This window comes from Macrotis lagotis, chromosome 3, assembly GCF_037893015.1.
Source record: "Macrotis lagotis isolate mMagLag1 chromosome 3, bilby.v1.9.chrom.fasta, whole genome shotgun sequence".
Lineage (NCBI taxonomy): Eukaryota > Metazoa > Chordata > Mammalia > Peramelemorphia > Peramelidae > Macrotis > Macrotis lagotis.
This window is the reverse complement of record NC_133660.1, coordinates 299796395-299809045: the sequence shown is the minus strand read 5'-3', so window position 1 is coordinate 299809045 and position 12651 is coordinate 299796395. Positions and strand designations below refer to the sequence as shown.

Genomic DNA, 12651 nt, shown 5'->3' with positions numbered 1-12651 from the left:
TGGAAATTTCAATTTCCATCTATTCAGACCAATTCTATTTGAATTAGTTTCCTTGAAACCAAATATCTTCAAGCAGGAACTATATAAAAGCCAAGTTAATTTTAGTGAGGTTATACTTGAGTTATATTTTGGAATATATATAGCTAAAGATGTATTTTTTTCTACTTTTGATAGGCTTGTTGTATGACTTTTGATATTCTTTCCAAAAGGAACCATGGCGAGTGCTAACCGAAATCAGAATGCTACAGTCATGTTCATCCTCTTAGGATTCTCTGATTACCCAGATCTCCAAGTGCCCCTCTTCCTGGTGTTCCTGACCATCTACATGGTAACAATGGTGGGAAATTTGGGCATGATTGTAATCATCAGATACAACCCCAAATTTTATACCCCTATGTACTTTTTCCTCAGTCATTTATCCTTTATTGATTTTTGTTATTCCACTGTAATTACACCCAAACTTTTAGAAATCTTAGTTGTGGAAGACAGAACAATCTCATTCATGAAATGCATCATGCAGTTTTCTTTTGCTGTCACCTGTGTAGTGACAGAGATGTTTATGCTGGCAGTGATGGCTTATGACCGATTTGTAGCCATTTGTAATCCCTTACTATATACAGTCACCATGTCCCAAAAAATTTGTTTCCTTCTGGTCATCATATCATATACTTGGGGCCTAATTTCTTGTGTCGTCTTTACTTATTCTCTCCTAATCCTGTCTTTTTGTGGGATTAATATCATTAATAATATTCTCTGTGAGTATTCTGCCATCCTCTCTGCCTCCTTCTCTGATAAGCACTTGACTGAGGTAATTCTATTTAGTCTTTCAAATTTTAATACCTTTTGCACACTCACTATTATACTTACTTCATATGTCTTTATTTTTATAACTGTCATGAAGATGTCTTCAGTCAGTGGCAGACGTAAAGCCTTCTCCACCTGTGCCTCCCATTTGACAGCTGTAACCATTTTCTTTGGGACTATCCTCTGCCTCTATTGTGTGCCCAGTTCCAAAAGTTCATGGCTCATGATCAGAGTGAGCACTGTTTTTTATACAGTGGTGATTCCCATGTTGAATCCACTAATTTATAGTCTCAGAAATAAAGATGTGAAAGAAGCATTCAGGAAATTAGTAGATATTAAAGTATTTTCTCACTGAAATCATTGCACTGGTGATAATCCTAATTGACTGATACTACAAGAACACTTCATGATATTTAAATAGAAATGTCATTCCTAATATCCAGTTTTCTGATCACCTGATGTTTAGCGCTATACGCATCTGCAAGTCACCCATAAGAATATAAGTGAAAAAGGCTTCTATAAAGTAAAGAGTGAACAGAAACTGCAGTGGCAACAACAAGCAATATTACCAGAACAGCAACAACAAAAACATACTTTTCAAATCATTCCAAATTATTGAATCAATTTTATGACAATATCTAAAGGGAAATAACTTAAATTCAGGGATAAAATAAGTCTCTTGCTTCGATAATTTAGCAGTTTTTTTTCTTCAGTGAATATTCTCATCTTTCAATTTCATGCAAAAGAAATCACTTCTGAGTTATGTGAATACTTTGAAGAATTAAGAATCAGAATTAATATGTAAATATAAGGCAACACCAGAATATCACCCCTGATATATAATGATATATGTGTATTAATACATTCATGTGTGTACAAATTGTTTGACACCCTACCATCATAGATTAAAGATGAAAAACGCAAAATTAAAAATATTTTGCAATGTCATGGCAATAATAATTTTCAGTTATTTTGAGAAGGAAAATCCTTAGGCATTCAATTTTGAATGAAACATTAAAAATATATTTGATTAAATATAAAATAAGATTTTAAGAAGTATCAAATAAGAAATATTAAAAACAAAATTTAAAAGATAGCAAAGTTATATAATAAGACAAAGATTTTTTTAAATCAAGGTAATAGTCTTTGGTCTTTGTTCAAACTCCACAATTCTTTCTCTGGATATAGATGATATTCTCCATCGCATATACCCCCAAATTGTTTCTGTTTTTTGCACTGATGGAATGAGCAAGTCCATTAAGATCTATAATCAACCCCAAGTTGCTTTTATAGTGTAAAATGATCTTCTGGTTCTGCTCACCTTGCTCAGCAACAGTTCATGCTAATCCTTCCAGGCTTCTCTAAATTCCCATCCCTTCTGGTTTCCACTAGAACTTTAATGTTCCATGACATACATATACCACAGTTTGTTCAGCCATTCCCCAACTGATGGACATTCACTCAATTTCCAATTCTTTGCCACCACAAATAGAGCTGCTGTGAATATTTTTCTACAAGTGATGTTTTTACCCTTTTTCATGATCTCTTCAGGGTCTAGACCCAGTAGTGGTATTGCTAGATAAAGGGTATGCACACTTTTATTGACCTTTTGGAGTAATTCCAAATTGCTCTCCAGAAAGTTTGGAGGAGTGCACAGCTTCACCAACACTACATTAGTGTTCCAGATTTCCAATATCCCTTCCAACATTGATCACTGTCCCTGTTGGTCATATTGGCCAGCCTGAGTAGTGTGAGGTGATACCTCAGAGATGGTTTAATTTGTTTTTCTCTAATAACTAATGGTTTAGAACAATTTTTCATATGATTATGCATTGATTTGTTTGCCTCAACTGTAAATTGCCTCTGCATATACTTTTACCATTTGTCAATTGGGGAATAGCTTGGTTGTTTTTTTTTTTTTATAAATTTGACTCAGTTCTCTCTATCTTTTTTTAATGAGTCCTTTGTTAGAAATATTGGTTGCAAAAATTGTTTCCCATTTTACCACATTTCTTTTGATCTTGTTTACAGGGGTTTTGTCTGTGCAAAAGCTTTTTAATTTAATGTAATCAAATTAATCTAGCTGTTTTTAATGATGTTCTCCATCTCTTCCTTGGTCAAAAACTGCTTCCCTTTCCATAGATCTGACAGGCAAACTATTCTTTGATTTCCTAGTTTGTTTATAATATTGTCTTTTATGTCTAAATCCAAGAAATCTTTTTAAAATATTGATTCTGTTACCACAAGCAAGCATTAATGAATAGGCAAAACAGGATCAAAAAGTAATTTTTAAACTTATGATCAATTATATTATTTTCAGGTTATTTTAAAATGTAAAAATATAAAACATAAATAGTAGAAGTTTATGAATTCATATCTTTTTTAAAATTCATTTGTATTTTTATATTTTTTGAATGTATATATATTTTATTATGTGAATATCCATATGAAATATGATTTAATTAAGAAGAAAAGAAAAAAACTGTTTAAAATGTGGTAGAATTTTTATACAGTAGAGCAACTGAATGGAAATAGTTGAAGTTAGAAGGAACTTGGTGACAATCTTGAAGGAAATTAGCAACAATTTGAAATCCATAGCATTTGCATGAGAGCTTGGAAGTGGAGAGTTTCTTTCTCCCAAACATTGTCCATTCAGATGACAATGTGACATCCCTAAGAAACAAGAATAGTTATATTTATCTTTTACTAAATTCCAATGGTTCCCTATTGCATCTAGAAATAAATATATGTATCTTTTTTTTTTAAATCTCCTGATAACACTGACCTGAAACTCCTTCTGCACGCTAGTATGCATTGGTCATCACAACTGTAATTTGGTCTCATCACTTTTTTCTTGTTTTTCCATTCAAACTACATGAATTTTATTGCCCATCATCAGAAAATTAATTTTCTCCAATCTTGTTAAGAGTGTCCTTTTATTTCCAGTCCCTAGCACAGCATTATCCTATAGTAAATTTTCAGTAAATGATCTGTTATTGATTGATTAATGATCAGTTGATTTCCCATGCATGGAAAGATGAACAACTGAACTTCAAAGAATCTGGATACTTCAAGAAAAAAATTGCTATCCCCTCTTTTTAGGCCAATGTAACCCTCTGAAGAATTTATGAAATTGCTAAAGAGTTTGAGTTGGAATTGAGATGTAATTATTGTTTTGTTGAACATTTCCCAAAATTGTTTACTGATGTGTTGATTGAGGAAGCAAGAGAAATCTTTAATGAGCCCAGAGACATGGATATATCAGTGTTTTCTTTGGTGATTTCCAGAGATGTCCTTGGCCCCTCTTAATTCCAAGGTTCACAGTTATATTACAGAACTCTTTCCCCATCCATTTAGGTAGATTCAGATTGACTTGTATCCATAGTTATATATTAATAAGTATAATTCTCCTTCCTAGAAGATGTCTTAAATTCTGTATTTCATATTATTTTACCATGTCCTGGCGAACTACAAATCTTTGCCATGTTACCACTTGCAAACTTCCATCTCCTCTCACATTGCCAAGTTTATCTCTTAATTTACATTATGATTCCCATAAAGAAGATATCAACAATTTATTCTAGCATGTATTATTTTGCTTGGGGGGAGCTTTACAGGTTCATGTCACATTAATTTAGATCAAATTATGGCAATGAATGAAGCATTCATAAATCATTGAAAGGTTGATAAAAAGCACTTTACTTAGTATCAACTTAGAAAGGATATTCAACAATAATGCAACAGTACTGATGTGCAGCCATAAATCCACTGATCTCTTTGGGGGCAGTTAGGCTGGTGTATTCATATCCTCTTCACTCTTTGGTCTTGGGATATCAACCTTGTCTACAAGGAGCATATTTGTCTGGTATTTCCAGACAACTGAAGGCAAGTCTCAATATTATAACAATCTAGTAGCTTTTTAGGGGTAAATTAATTAAATGATTGACCAAATGTAGTCCAAGAATCACACTGTACATATCCAAATGACCCTTGGAAGAAAAAAAAATGTTCCCCACCTCTGCTTAGGTGAATTGGAAGTAAGGTCAAGATGGACAGACAATATCAAAGACTATTTCAATGTGAGAAAGTGGAATCTTTGGACTTTTTCCACTTCTAAACCAATGACATACTATTTGTGATATCTTTTGTGAAAAAAAATACTAACTTATTCCCATTTTTTGAGATATGGGAACATAAAAATCATCCCTCCTTCTTATTTCTCTGCCCTAAACTCATTTTCATAGCTACCCACATCATGGTTCTTATTTTCCCCCATTAGTATATAAGCTTGAAGATGATTATTCTGTATATTTCTTGAATTTGCACCTCAAGAACTTGGTATATGCCTATGAAATAATAAATGCTATAATATCTTGCTTCATTCACTCATATTTCATCAGTTTGTTGAGGACAATATTATAGATGTAGATTTATACTCTCTCTAAGGTTGCGTATATAGGGATCACTAGCACATGTTTGTTGATTAAGGGTTTTATTGACTCTTCTTCCAACTTACTGTACCTATTCTCCAAGACTAATAATCTACTTAATAAACATAAGTGTAAGTCATAAAGCTGTTTTCTACAGTTCTTCAATGCAACAGCAAACTGAGGCAGGGGAAACTTTTCCTTAATATTTCTACAGCATGCCTGTTTCTGTTTTCCTGCCCACAGTTTTTAAAATTACTCAGATGATGAAATACAGGATATTTATTACAACTCTTTTCTGGTTGCAAGGAACTGGAAATTGAGAGTATGCCCATAAGTTGCAGAATCATTGAACAAATAATGTTTTGTAATTAAGATGAAATGCTATTCTGTTTTAAGAAATGTTGAACAGGATGCTGTCAATAAAAACTGGCTTGAGCTGGTGCAATGGGAAATGTACTATATATGTATATATATACACATATATGTATATATCACACTTTTACATTAGAATTAATATAATATTTCATAACAATTCAGCTTCTGAAGAATAGGGTAAAAGTTATCTGTCTATAAAAAGAACCAGGGAATTCAGTTATAATTTATCTGTCTAGTATAAATAATTGCTCTTATTCATGTTTTCAGTTGTATCCAACTCTTCATGACTTCCTTCTTGAAAGATTTTGGAATACTTTGCGATTTCCTTCTCCAGACCATTTTATGGATAAGGAAACTGAGGTTGATTCACGGGATCTGCCCAAGGTCCCACAGCTAAAGGTTTATCTGATACCAGATGTGAATTTAATTCTTTCTGATTTCACGTCCCCACTCTCTCCAATGAATCTCTTATGTCCTTAATAAATGATAATAAAAACAAAAAATAAATGATAATAAATAATAGAAACCATAACAGAAAATCTATAATAGAGAACAACACCTACTTAATCATTGTGATCAAAGTTTTTCTCAAGACCATTAGAGAGTAAACAAAATATTATCAAGGGGGAATTAAAGGGAATTTAAACAAAAAATTCATATTACCTACCACAATTGTTCTATACAAATCGTTGAGGAACAGGGTTTATTGAGACAAAATAATAAGAATGAGATGAGCAGAAGATTCTTGGAAAAACACCACACACTCACACACAGACACATATACAAACATAGACACCATTGAATGTTTAAAATAGTTCATTCCTAGAAAATACCAGGAATTTTTTGCTAAGTAAAATGAAAATCATAGAAAAAATGTTTTCTTCAATATTTCCAATGCAATATGCTTCTTGCATACAGTTCCTCAGAAATATGATTTTATTCTCTATAGCAAAAAAGTCTTTTCTTTAATACATCATACGTATTAGAACATTTTCACCCACAAAATTTGTTGTTTCAAATATTAAGTAAAATCATTCATGTGAAGGACCTCCTTGGTGGGTAATCCAAGGACAATGCAGTATTAGCATTTTAATTGATGTATCAAGGAATTTCAGTAAAATTTAAGTATGTTTTAGTAATTCACAAATTTAATTTCTTTTAATATAATTATAGAAAATATGATTTATTATTTCAAATTCATGGTTTGCTTTTATTCCATTAATTTAATTATTTCTTTCCTTCCTAAATTATGAGAGTACAAATAGACTGGACTTAGACTTGGTGGTTCACTTTTCCTTGTTTCTGGAAATCCCCTAGACATGGTTCTTCCCATTGTTTAGTCCCTGTCATTTTATTTGTTTGAGTACAGGGTTTACAACTCATATTCCTCAAATTCTTCCTTCCAGAGGCCTTCCTCTACCTTTTATTCTAGAAAATATTATAATGAACCTTTCATTAATGAATGTCTCACTTTCAACTGCACAGCAGACAATTAATTTGAAGGAATTCTCATGTTGTAATCAGAAAGAATTCAGAGGAATTCTTCCTGGTAGGTTTCCTCAGCTTCTTTTTATTATTGTCTTCACCCCTTAGAATGTAAGCTCTTTGAGGAGAGGAGCTTTGTTTCTGCTTGTATTTCAACTTCTCCTGCTTAAAACGTCTGAAATGTCTGGAACATTAGTCTGGAAAATATGGGTATATTTCAGGTTTGTTATTACAAAAGGTTTTGATAAGTTAAAAATGTAGCAAAATACGAATTGCTATTATTATTCCTATTATCAGAATGAAATCACATTAAAAATAGATTGTTTCATCCTTCATTTTTGCATCCCCAGGACCTAAAAGTCTTTAATATATTCTTGTTGATTGCTGGATGCCAGTTTATTATGACTGAAGTTTTCATTAGTCCTACAGCAAATGTTTGAAGAAATGTAGGAAAACTGGGAAAGTGATGCACCCTTGTTGGAGTTGTGAATTCATCCAACCATAGTGGAGATTAATTTGGAACTATGCTCAAAGAGCTATGAAACTGTGCATTCATTTTTATCTATCAGTACCACTTATAGGTCTATATTATAAAGATCTTTTTTTTAAATGTGAGAATGGATCTATTTGTACAAAGGTATTTATATAACAGTTCTTTTTCTATGGGCTAAGAATTGAAAATTGAAGTGATTATCAGTTCAGGAATGGTTGAACAAGTTGGGGTATATGAATGTTAATACATTATAATTCTGCTACAAAAACTTTCCCTGTGGAGAATAAAATCATGTAATCAAAGAACTAAATGCAAAACACATTTTGCATTTCAAACACTTAGAGAAAACATTTTTATTCTGTGAATTTTACCTAAAGTGGCAAAATCTCATATATTCTAGGAATTAACCATTTAATTTATTCAAAGATTTGTGTGTGTGTGTGTGTATTTGTGTTTGTGTGTGTGGTGTTTCTTCCAGACTCTTCTGCTCATCTCATGTTTATTATTTTACTGCAATACTTCGATTTCTCAACATTTGGCCAAGAATAAATAGGGTAGATAAATTCCTTTTATTCATTCTTGACAATTTTTTATTTATTCTCTAATGGCCTTGAGGAAAAATATGATCAGAATGATTAAGTATGTGTTGTCTTCTATCATTTATTTTCCATTATAATTTCATAATTTTTTACTATTTATTAAGGAGATAGGTGATTAAATAGAGAGTAGGAGTGGAGTCAGAAAGATTTGAAATAAAATTTAGTATATCAGTGCTTATATTCTAACATAGAAGTAATTATAATAGTACCTCTTATTATAATACTTTTAAAGATATTAAGCTTTGGCAAGAAACCTAAAATATTTTCTTCTGTATACCCCCATACACATACACACATATTTATTCAAGTAAAATATGGAAAATATTGTTTATATATACATATATATGTCAATTGATTTAACATTTTGTTGATATATGTATCATTAAGTTGAAATTGATATGTATTTATTAAAAGACTTTTATATGTTAGGCACTGGTACATAGCAGAGAATGTCAAAAAATTTATTAGAGAGGGGCAGCTAGGTGGTACAGTGTATAGAGCACCAGAAGTGGAGTCAGGAGTATCTGAGTTCAAATTTGGCCTCAGACACTTAAAAATTACCTAGCTATGTGGCCTTGGGCAAGCCTCTTAACCCCATTTGCCTTGCCAAAAAAACTGATAAAACTTCATTAGTGAAAAAAAACAATGATTTAATGAAATCATTGTAGTTTTGGAATTTTTATGGGATAAAGGTCAGTAGTGGAATTAATTCTATTAAAACATCAGATTGCAATGAAATAACTCCAAAGATACCTAGAATGGTAAAAAAGAACAATGAGAAAAGGTCAAGAAGGAAAAAAAATAACAAAATTTAGACTGCAATTCATAAAAAATAGCCAATAGAGAAACTATGCAGACAGTTTAATTAAATTAACCAAGTCTCATATGTAGGAAGTAATTGAACTCTTATGGGCTAAGAATTGAAAATTGAAGCGATTATCAGTTCAGGAATGGTTGACCATCTTGGGGTATATGAAAGTTGATAGAATATAATTCTGCTACAAAACTTTTATATATAAAAAGTTATCTATAACTTCAGGGCTCTTATATTTTACAAGGAAACAATGAAATAAACAAATACAGTTGTTCTCAAAATTTCTATGGTTATATCATAACGAACATAGAATTTTTAATTAAATAAAAATATTATAAAATTTTTTGAAAATTTCATAAGTCAATTAGAATGTTAATAATCTACTATACCTTTGATCACTGAGGACCTGCATATGAGTACATTTAATAAATATTTGAAAATTGTCTAAATATTCTATGGTATTCATTTCAAATTGTGTGATATGAAGGAAAAAGGCTATCCATGTAGAATATTTAACCATGTGTCCAAAGACCTGAATCCAAGATGAAAACTGAGGGAACTTCTTAATTCAATGATTCTTATAACAACTAAGAAAAAATCCGATCATTTCTATTGAGAAGAAATGAAAAAACAACCACTTACATTCATTTAATTTTTGACATTTTCTTACTCATCTTGATTATATTTCTTTCTCCACACAGTTAGGGAATACCAAAAAAGGAAACAAGGGAGAATAGAAAGCTATTTTATTTTAAAAGTGCATACTAAATACCCAAAAAACTCAAAGAAATATGCTATGCAATCTAAACAATATTAGTGTGTATGTGTGATGATTAAATAGCATTAAGAGGAATGAAATTAGACAATGTCTCATCTTTAGAATGTTTGTATCACTTTTTAAGAAAGAGAGAAAAAACTATAAGTCAGATGTAAAGACGAGTACATTTCAGAAAATGGGAATTTTAAGAGAACATTGAATTTTTATAGGGTAATTTACTGAACTGCATCAACCTGATGTTGTGACAGTGTATTTAGAAATCAGGATTCTCCTTTGAGATCATCAATTCTCATTTCTCAGTATGTCCATTTTTTCTTTCTAGAAGAATCTCTCCTGACTCTATGTCATTCACCAACTACTATATATAGATTAGGAAAATTTGATGAAAGACAGCAAAATCTGATATTCAAGAATAGTAAATGAAAATAGTGATTCATTTTGCCTATTATTTTAAGGGGATTGGCATTATAACTATGGAATGGAATTCAATGCATCTTAACATAGTAAAGAATGAGGGAATTTGCTGAGTTATTTTTTTCAGTTTTCATATCTTGTCTTATGGAGTCATGAATTTACAGGAGTGTGACAAATGAAAGAAGCAAAAAGTCTAAACAACAGCTGATAATATATTACAAGATCTGAAACCATCAATTCTAGAAGAATATTTTTAAAAAGTACATATATTCTTATTTAATTTTTGTTATAATTTTTGATCTGGTAATGATGATGTTGATGATAGTAGTGATGATGATGAAGAAGATGATGATGATGGGGATAGTGATGTTGATGTTGACGATTATGTTGATGACAGTAATAATTTAATGAGAAATCATTTTTTAGCTAGTAGCTTCCTGATTGTTTCCTTCACATCATTGTTCCTCAGACTGTATATTAAGGGGTTCAGCATGGGGATGAGCACTGTATAGAAAACTGAGCCCACTTTGATGGTGAACCAGGAGCTTTTAGTATTGGGGATACAATAGAGGAAAAGGACCGTTCCATAGAAGATTCCAACAGCTGTCAGATGAGAGGCACAAGTGGAGATGGCTTTTTGTTGCACCCTAGCTGAATTCTTCTTCATGAGAGTTGCAAAAATTACAACATAAGAAGAGCATATGAACATGAGTGTGCCTAACATATTAAAATTTGCAACGACAAAAAGGATCAGTTCACTAACATGCTTATCATAGCAGGAGGCAGAGAGTATGCCAGAATACTCACAGACAAAATTATCAATGATGTTAGATCCACAAAAAGATAATAGAAGGAGTGAGATGACATAGACAAGAGAGAAGACAATGCCCCAGACATATGCTGTAACCACCAATAGGGTACAATGTTTCTGCGACATGATAACCATATATAAAAGGGGATTGCAAATGGCCACAAAACGATCATAAGCCATAACGGCCAAAATGAATATATCTGTCAAAGCACAGCCAGCAAGGAAGAAGAACTGTGTGAAGCACATAGGCAGAGATATTGTCTTATCTGTTGCAGTTAAGTTTTCCAGCAGCTTTGGGGTGACAGAAGAGGAGTAACAGAAATCCACAAAGGACAAATGTTTAAGGAAGAAATACATAGGAGTCTGTAGTTTGGGGTTTATAGTAATAATTGCAATCATTCCAAGATTCCCAATCACAGAGATTTCATAGATGACCAAGAAAACCAGAAAAAGAGGAATCTGCAAGTCTGGGTAATCAGAGAATCCCAAGAGAATGAAAATAACTGGAGCACTCTGATTTCTGTCAAAGATCATCCTCGTTAAAGCTGAAAGGAATTTGAAAATAAATCCTGAAAAACACAATTGTGCAATAAGAGGGACATAGCTAATGAGTTGAAAGTTTTAAATAAATGAATACAAGTAAAGCTCATTTAATTTAGTTAAACATTTCTTTGATGAAATACCATGTTTACTGTTGTAAAAAAGGTCAGCCTCAAAATCACACCATCTGGGATTCATCACTCAAGTCTGATACTTTATGACCCTGGTATAATCACAACCTCTCAGGGGTCCACCCAACTCCAAGGTAGACTATCTACTTTAGAGGAATTGAAATCACATTGGAATCTATTTAAGCTAATTAAATTATAGGGCTAAACCAAAATTATTAAAATAACTATAATTCAGTTATGAAATTATTATTTATTGAAAAGTCAAATCAATTCAAATTTTGTGAGATATTCATAGAAGTTGAATGAGGAAAAGGAGAGATATGATGGTCTCTTGTTTTAGAGGAGAAAAGAGAAATTGCAAGTAGAGGAGAGGACAGGAAAAAGACAGAAAAGTACAAAATAGGACAGGGGAAGACAGTAGAGAAGATTAAAAAATTAAAAAAACAAGAATAAAGGAGATATTTTGGTGATGAGTGAGAGTGAGCTCAGAATGAAGGAAAAAATCTAAAATGGTTCTGAATATGAGTCATACAACATAGATAATGTTGCAAATGGGAAAAATGTTCAAATGAATGAGATTCTGAAAGAGAAACTTCAAATAAGTAAGTTTGTACACATATTTTTTCCTGTTTCCAGTAAGGGATAAAGCACAATGATATTGCTTTGTAATTTTTCACTACCCAGAAATCTAGACATTGTATCTGTAATTTTCTATGTTATCATTTAACTTAATTTCCCAAAATGCTAGGTATTTTCATTTAGACTTCTATTTCTCTTCCTTCACAAATTTTATTTTTGTTGCTTTTTTTCTTCCCTTAATGAATTATATGATTTCTCATCTTGGAGTGGGACTTAATAATTTTGTAGCCCATTTTACTGGTCAAAGTCTAAATTCTTAAGTTTAACCAAGGGTTACAGGTTTGGAATATCTGTCTCTCCCATTTTTAATTGTTTTAAGTCACAGAAAGGCAGTTGAT

General features: G+C 31.8%; 2 protein-coding genes across 2 annotated transcripts; one reads left to right on the top strand and one right to left on the bottom strand.

The window, feature by feature from the left end:
* Window positions 1–214: 214 nt before the first annotated feature.
* LOC141516943 (olfactory receptor 5D18-like) lies at window positions 215–1159 on the top strand. Its single transcript, XM_074227897.1, has one exon. It carries the CDS (start codon window positions 215–217, stop codon window positions 1157–1159), a length of 945 nt encoding a protein of 314 aa, XP_074083998.1.
* A 9448-nt stretch (window positions 1160–10607) lies between these two features.
* On the bottom strand, window positions 10608–11537 carry LOC141516942 (olfactory receptor 5D18-like). Its single transcript, XM_074227896.1, has one exon. The coding sequence runs from the start codon at window positions 11535–11537 to the stop codon at window positions 10608–10610; it is 930 nt and encodes a 309-aa protein (XP_074083997.1).
* Between the last annotated feature and the right edge of the window lie 1114 nt (window positions 11538–12651).

What these genes read in the sequence shown, in the direction of transcription:
- LOC141516943 (XM_074227897.1), top strand. Translation starts at nt 215, where the DNA reads ATGGCGAGTGCTAACCGAAATCAGAATGCTACAGTCATGTTCATCCTC.
- LOC141516942 (XM_074227896.1), bottom strand. Translation starts at nt 11,537, where the DNA reads ATGATCTTTGACAGAAATCAGAGTGCTCCAGTTATTTTCATTCTCTTG.